General features: G+C 56.5%; 1 protein-coding gene across 1 annotated transcript in view; it reads right to left on the bottom strand.

Annotated features, from left to right (window-relative positions):
* The window catches only part of inpp5ja (inositol polyphosphate-5-phosphatase Ja), a gene marked incomplete at both ends in the record, with an annotated part of 16,246 nt that extends 8,987 nt beyond the window's left edge, over positions 1-7,259 (bottom strand). Inside the window, 10 exon segments of the mRNA XM_080529737.1 lie at positions 117-254; positions 518-558; positions 561-585; positions 587-705; positions 708-727; positions 1,937-2,046; positions 4,790-4,901; positions 6,540-6,739; positions 7,038-7,052; positions 7,212-7,259. Of these exon segments, the coding sequence (XP_080385863.1) occupies positions 117-254; positions 518-558; positions 561-585; positions 587-705; positions 708-727; positions 1,937-2,046; positions 4,790-4,901; positions 6,540-6,739; positions 7,038-7,052; positions 7,212-7,259 (828 nt within the window).
* Positions 7,260-7,500: the final 241 nt, after the last annotated feature.

Here is a 7,500-nt window from a genome sequence, read left to right as displayed (position 1 = left end):
GCTTAACCCGATACGGCACCTCAGCGCCCCGAAAACCTAATTATCGTTAAGGAGAAAACCCTGAAATCCGGCTGTTTTAACGTTGACCTCTGACCTCATATAGGTTGACCTCTGACCTTATATAAGGCCACCCAGTCCCAGGAGCTGCGCTGGAAGTTGGCCGCCACAGTGAACTTGACCGTAGCGTCAGAAACCTTCGTCCACTCCCTCTCCGCCTCCAGCGTCACCAGGGGGAAGTCGACCTTGAACGGGAACTGAAACAAAGAGTAGAAAGAGATACAAGCAAACGGAGAGACGGGGAGAAAGATACTGTAAGCCAGGACAGATAGAGAGAGAGAGAGGGAGAGATTTTCAGGGGTGTTTTGTAGCATTGCGATGGCACACTGAAGGGAATGTAATATGGTAGTTAATGTGATGTTGTTGGTGGTATTCTGAGATAATGTAATATAGTTAATGTGATGTTTCAGGTGTTATCCTGAGGTAAGGCTGTAGGGGGCGCCCTCTCACAGGGACTCACATGCAACGAGAAGAGGGCGGAGACGGGCTTGTGGTCGCTGCGGTGTAGCCCATGTGACTGCGGTAGGTCGCGCTGCGTCACCTTGGTGGCCCCGCCCAGCCAGGAGGTCAGGCCGCGCTGCAGAGCGGCATTGTGGGTAGGGACCGGGGAGCCGGTACGACGGAGACGCCACAGGATTCTGTCTGTCAGGCGGGCTTCCTCTTCTTACCACTAGAGGGAGGGGGGGAGGAGGGGGAGGGGGAGGAGGAGGGGAGGGGGAGGGGAGGAGGGGGAGGAGGGGGAGGAGGGGGGGAGGAGGGGGAGGGGGAGGAGGAGGGGGAGGGGGAGGAGGGGGAGGAGGGGGGGAGGAGGGGGAGGAGGGGGAGGAGGGGGAGGAGGGGGGGAGGAGGGGGAGGAGGAGGAGGGGGAGGAGGGGGAGGAGGGGGAGGGGGAGGAGGGGGAGGGGGAGGAGGGGGAGGGGGAGGAGGGGGAGGAGGGGGGGGGGAGGGAGGGGAGGGGGAGGGGGAGGGGGAGGGGGGAGGAGGGGGGGGAGGGAGGGGAGGGGGAGGGGGAGGGGGAGGGGGAGGAGGGGGGGGAGGGAGGGGAGGGGGGAGGGGGAGGGGGGCATGTCAGAAGAGAGAGAGCATCACACTATATACATATATGTGCACAAACACACACACGCACACGCACAGACAGACAGACACAGACACACACACACACACACACACACACACACCAGAGGAGGCTGTTTGAGGTAGAAATCGGAGGACGGGCTCATTGTTAATGCATGGAATGTGAGTAAGTGAGTAAGTAAAGCTTTATTTGTACAGCGCCTTTCGTACATGAAATGCAGGGAACACGTGTGTTTAATACCATTCCTTATACGGCTCCATGCATTACACTGCCAACCTCCGCTTACAGACACACACACACACACACCACACACACACACACACACACACAGTCATTCCTCCACCCAGCAGCACATACCTGGTGTCATGTGTGTGTGTGTGTGTTACATACCTGGTGTCATGTGTGTGTGTGTTACATACCTGGTGTCATGTGTGTGTGTGTGTGTGTTACATACCTGGTGTGTGTGTGTGTGTGTGTTACATACCTGTGTCATATGTGTGTGTGTGTGTTACATACCTGGTGTCATGTGTGTGTGTGTGTGTGTGTGTGTGTGTGTTACTTACCTGGTGTCATGTGTGTGTGTGTGTGTTACATACCTGGTGTCATGTGTGTGTGTGTGTGTGTGTGTGTTACATACCTGGTGTCATATGTGTGTGTGTGTGTTACATACCTGGTGTGTGTGTGTGTGTGTGTGTTACATACCTGGTGTCATATGTGTGTGTGTGTGTGTTACATACCTGGTGTCATATGTGTGTGTGTGTTATATACCTGGTGTGTGTGTGTGTGTGTGTGTGAGTTACATACCTGGTATCGTAGGTGTGAGTTCCCACGTCAAACTTGTATGTGGGAGGGAACCTGAGCAGACCTTCCATGAAACCCTCCAGTATCACCTCTGTGTGCTTGGCTATGTTCAGCTGAGGAGGAGGGGAGGGGGGAGGAGGAAGGAGGGGAGGGAGGAGGGGGAGAGAGGAGAGGAGGGGGGGAGGGTGGAGGGAAGAGGGGAGGGAGGAGGAGAGGTGGAGGGAGGGAGGAGGGAGGAGGAGAGGTGGGAGAGGAGGGAGGAGGAGAGGAGGGAGGGAGGAGGGGAGGGAGGAGGGAGGAGGAGAGGAGGGAGGTGGGAGGAGGGGAGGAGGAGGGAGGGAGGAGGAGAGGAGGGAGGAGGGGAGGGTGGAGGGAGGAGGAGGAGGAGGAGGAGGGAGGAGGGAGGAGAAGGAGGGGGAGGAGAGGAGGAGGAGGGGAGGGAGGAGGAGGGAGGAAGGAGGAGGAGGAGGAGGAGAGGAGGGAGGAGGAGGGAGGGAGGAGGGAGGAGGAGGGAGGAGGAGAGGAGGGAGGAGGAGAGGAGGGAGGTGGGAGGAGGAAGGAGGGGAGGGAGGAGGAGGGAGGGAGGAGGAGAGGAGGGAGGAGGAGGGGAGGAGGGAGGAGGAGGGAGGGGAGGGAGGAGGAGAGGTGGGAGAGAGGGAAGGAGGAGGGAGGAGGAGGGAGGGAGGAGAGGAGGGGGGGGAGAGGAGGAGGAAGGAGGGGAGGGAGGAGGAGAGGTGGAGGGAGGGAGGAGGGAGGAGGAGAGGTGGGGAGAGGGAGGAGGGAGAGGAGGGAGGGAGGAGGGGAGGGAGGAGGGAGGAGGAGAGGAGGGAGGTGGGAGGAGGGGAGGAGGAGGGAGGAGGAGGAGAGGAGGGAGGAGGGGAGGGTGGAGGGAGGAGGAGGGAGGAGGAGGAGGGAGGAGGGAGGAGAAGGAGGGGGAGGAGAGGAGGAGGAGGGGAGGGAGGAGGGAGGGAGGGAAGGAGGAGGGAGGAGGAGAGGAGGGAGGAGGAGGGAGGGAGGAGGGAGGAGGAGGGAGAGGAGAGGAGGGAGGAGGAGAGGAGGGAGGTGGGAGGAGGAAGGAGGGGAGGGAGGAGGAGGGAGGGAGGAGGAGAGGAGGAGGAGGAGGGAGGAGGGAGGAGGAGGGAGGGGGAGGGAGGAGGAGAGGTGGGAGAGAGGGAAGGAGGAGGGAGGAGGAGGGAGGGAGGAGGAGGGAGGGAGGAGGAGAGGAGGGAGGAGGAGGGAGGGAGGAGGGAGGAGGAAGGAGGGAGAGAGGGAAGGAGGAGGGAGGAGGAGGGAGGGAGGAGGAGGGAGGGAGGAGGGAGGAGGAGGGAGGGAGGAGGAGAGGAGGGAGGAGGAGGGAGGGAGGAGGGAGGGAGGAGGAGGAGGAGGGAGGAGGAGGAGAGAGGAGGGAGGGAGGAGGGAGGAGGGAGGAGGAGGGAGGAGGAGAGGAGGGAGGAGGAGAGGTGGAGGGAGGAGGAGGGAGGAGGGAGGAGGAGGAGGGAGGAGGGAGGAGGAGGGAGGAGGGAGGAGGGAGGAGGGAGGAGGAGGGGGGAGGAGGAGGGAGGGAGGAGGGAGGGAGGAGGAGGAGGAGGGAGGGAGGAGGGAGGAGGAGGGAGGGAGGAGGGAGGAGGGAGAGACAGACATGAATGGTATATTATTAATAATTAATAATAATTTGTCATTTAGCAGACGCTTTTATCCAAAGCGACTTACAATTACGAATTACAGGGACATTCCCCCCTGGAGTAACTGAGGGCTAAGTGCCTTACCAAGGGCACACTAGTAGTGGTGTGGTTTCAGGCGGGATTTGAACTCACAACCTTCCGATCACAAGTCCAACTGACTATCCACTAGACCACCACTACCCCACTATTATTACACATACATAGACATATCTTTCTTCTGTATTTTTTTTTTATGCTATAATAAAGCACTTTGAATTGCCCGTTATATGAAATGTGCTGTACAAATAAACTTGCCTTGTCTTGCCTATTATTAGAGATACACATTGACATTAATTGTACATTATTAGCTGTTGACTATCTCATGTCAGTCATGTGTTCGTTTTTTGTAGTGCTAGAGCGCCCCCTGTTGGTTCTCATTAGTGACTAACGAACAACCACTGACTTATATAGACTGACTTATATAGACTGACTTATATAGATGACTTATATAGATGACTTATATAGACTGACTTATATAGATGACTTATATAGATGACTTATATAGACTGACTTATATATATGACTTATATAGATGACTTATATAGACTGACTTATATAGATGACTTATATAGACTGACTTATATAGACTGACTTATATAGACTGACTTATATAGATGACTTATATAGATGACTTAATATAGATGACTTATATAGACTGACTTATATAGACTGACTTATATAGATGACTTATATAGATGACTTATATAGATGACTTATATAGACTGACTTATATAGATGACTTATATAGACTGACTTATATAGACTGACTTATATAGATGACTTATATAGATTACTTATATAGACTGACTTATATAGACTGACTTATATAGACTGACTTATATAGATGACTTATATAGATGACTTATATAGATGACTTATATAGATGACTTATATAGACTGACTTATTTAGACTGACTTATATAGATGACTTATATAGATGACTTATATAGATGACTTATATAGATGACTTATATAGACTGACTTATTTAGCGCCTTACAACGGCCTCTCATTCAAAAGGCTGAGATTCACCTAGTCTCTCACCTGGTCTCTGGTGTCTCACCTGGTCTCTCACCTGGTCTCTGGTGTCTCACCTGGTCTCTCACCTGGTCTCTCACCTGGTCTCTGGTGTCTCACCTGGTCTCTCTCCCACAGCAGGGGCAGCTTGCTGCCTTCGATGGCGCTCTTCACCACGTGGATGTCGTAGTCCTCGATGCGGAAGTTCAGATCCCCGAACCAGAACACCACGCTGGGGGGACAGAACCAGAACACTGAGGAACAGAACCAGAACACCAACGCTGGGGGGACAGAACCAGAACACTGAGGAACAGAACCAGAACACTGAGGAACAGAACCAGAACACTGGGCAACAGAACCAGAACACTGGGCAACAGAACCAGAACACTGAGGAACAGAACCAGAACACTGAGGAACAGAACCAGAACACTGAGGAACAGAACCAGAACACTGAGGAACAGAACCAGAACACTGAGGAACAGAACCAGAACACTGAGGAACAGAACCAGAACACTGAGGAACAGAACCAGAACACTGGGGGAACAGAACCGGTGAAGTAAACATCAAAGATGCTTTGCTACCAGCAGAAAACTGCAGGAGCTACGATACGATGTTGCAGGTTCCTCCGTCACGGCGGTGTTCCTTGATGGAAGTGTAAGAGCATTCGCATTGTTGGTAACCCTTCTGCATCCTCAGCAGGTATCTCAGGGTCACCAGCGTTTCGCCCCTTAGCCTGTACGCCTCGCCTGAGTGGGGCTGCAAAGATTAACCTCCGCCTGCGGAAGGGTTCCAACTGCGAGCTCTGGTCAACCACAACCATCTTGAGCTGGTTTCAGCTGCCATGGCTATCTCCCCAAGGGCTTTCTTCAGATTTTTTGGCTCCAAGCCAACCTTCTGTAAGAAATAGCGCACTGATGTTGCCGGGAAACCACGGCAGCCGACTTCAATTGGGAATAAAGTTGCGTGCCGTCCTTTGAGAAGAGCCTCATCAATCAGATCTTGGTACTTTGCTTTCTTCAGTTGGTGAGAGATGGCTGGCCTGTCCTCCCAGGCACTGTGATGGCTCCTCCCAGGGCACAGTGAGTTAGCCTGTCCTCCCAGGGCACAGTGAGTTAGCCTGTCCTCCCAGGGCACTGTGAGCTAGCCTGTCCTCCCAGGGCACAGTGATGGCTCCTCCCAGGGCACAGTGATGGCTCCTCCCAGGGCACTGTGAGTTCGGCTGTCCTCCCAGGGCACTGTGAGTTCGGCTGTCCTCCCAGGGCACTGTGAGTTCGGCTACTATGATGGTTTTTGTGCTCTGGATAGAAGAACCATGTCTGGTCGGAGTGAGGTTACCGCCACCTCCTCCGGAAAGACAAGTTTCCTTCTTTAGGTCCACTTGCATCTCCCAGTCGGAAGCCCGATACAAAGTGGGGGGCAGGTTCTTGGCAGTTGTTCTTGCCATAGGAGTCGTATCCCCTTGCCTTCGGAAATGAAAGCTGAAAGCTGAAAGCTCCACACCGTAAACCTCCCAAGCAGCTGGCTGTTGTCAATTGCCTTGAGCCAGACGTTTAGCCAGACGTTTATCCCTCCCTCCCCTCCCTCTCCCTCCCTCCCCTCTCCCTCCCCTCCCTCCTCCCTCCCTCCCTCCCTCTCCCTCCCCTCTCCCCCTCTCTCCCTCCCCCTCCCTCCCCTCTCTCCCTCCCCCTCCCTTCTCCCTCCTCTCCCCACTTCCCCCTTTCCCTCTCCCTCCCCTCTCCCTCCCTCTCCCTCCCCTCTCCCCCTCTCCCTCCCCTCCCTCCCCTCTCCCCTCTCCCCCTCTCCCTCCCCCCCCTCCTCTCCCCACTTCCCCCTCTCCCCCTCCCCCTCCCCCCCCTCCCAGTGATCCTACTCGTGGTCCAGCACGCCCGTGGCGGCGGTGGCTGCGCCCTGGAACTGCTGCTGCTGCAGGATGCTCTGGAAGTCGTCCATGGCGCTGGCTCCAGGGGGGGGGGTGGGGGGGGGGGACATGTGGGCCGGCAGGTGGCAGTTAAGGAAGCACACAGGGTGGCCGAACACAGCCATCCTGGCACTGACCCCGCCCTTATTACCCTGGAGGGGAGGGGAGAGGGAGGGAGAGGGGGGAGGGAGAGGGGGAGGGAGAGAGTTAGAACACAGCCATCCTCGCACTGACCCCGCCTTTATTACCCTGGAGGGGGGGAGGGGGAGGGGGAGGGAGAGGGGGAGGGGGAGGGGGAGGGAGAGGGGGAGAGTTAGAACACAGCCATCCTCGCACTGACCCCGCCTTTATTACCCTGGAGGGGAGGGGGAGGGAGAGGGGGAGGGAGAGGGGGAGGGGGAGGGGGAGGGAGAGGGGGAGAGTTTAGAACACAGCCATCCTGGCACTGACCCCGCCCTTATTACCCTGGAGGGGAGAGGAGGGAGAGGGGGGAGAGTTTAGAACACAGCCATCCTGGCACTGACCCCGCCTTTATTACCCCTGGAGGGGAGGGGGAGGGAGAGGGGGGAGGGAGAGGGGGAGAGTTAGAACACAGCCATCCTGGCACTGACCCGCCCTTATTACCCTGGAGGGGAGGAGGAGGGAGAGGGGGAGAGTTAGAAACACAGCCATCCTGGCACTGACCCCGCCTTATTACCCTGGAGGGGAGGGAGAGGGAGAGGGGGAGGGGAGAGGGGGAGAGTTAGAACACAGCCATCCTGGCACTGACCCCGCCCTTATTACCCTGGGGGGGAGGGAGGAGGGAGTAGGGGGAGGAGAGGGGGAGAGGTAGAACACAGCCATCCTGGCACTGACCCCGCCCTTATTACCCTGGGGGGGAGGGGGGAGGGAGAGGGGGAGGGAGAGGGGGAGA

This window comes from Nansenia antarctica (genome assembly GCF_963989245.1).
Source record: "Nansenia antarctica genome assembly, chromosome: 4".
Lineage (NCBI taxonomy): Eukaryota > Metazoa > Chordata > Actinopteri > Argentiniformes > Microstomatidae > Nansenia > Nansenia antarctica.
This window is presented reverse-complemented; position numbering and strand designations above follow the sequence as displayed.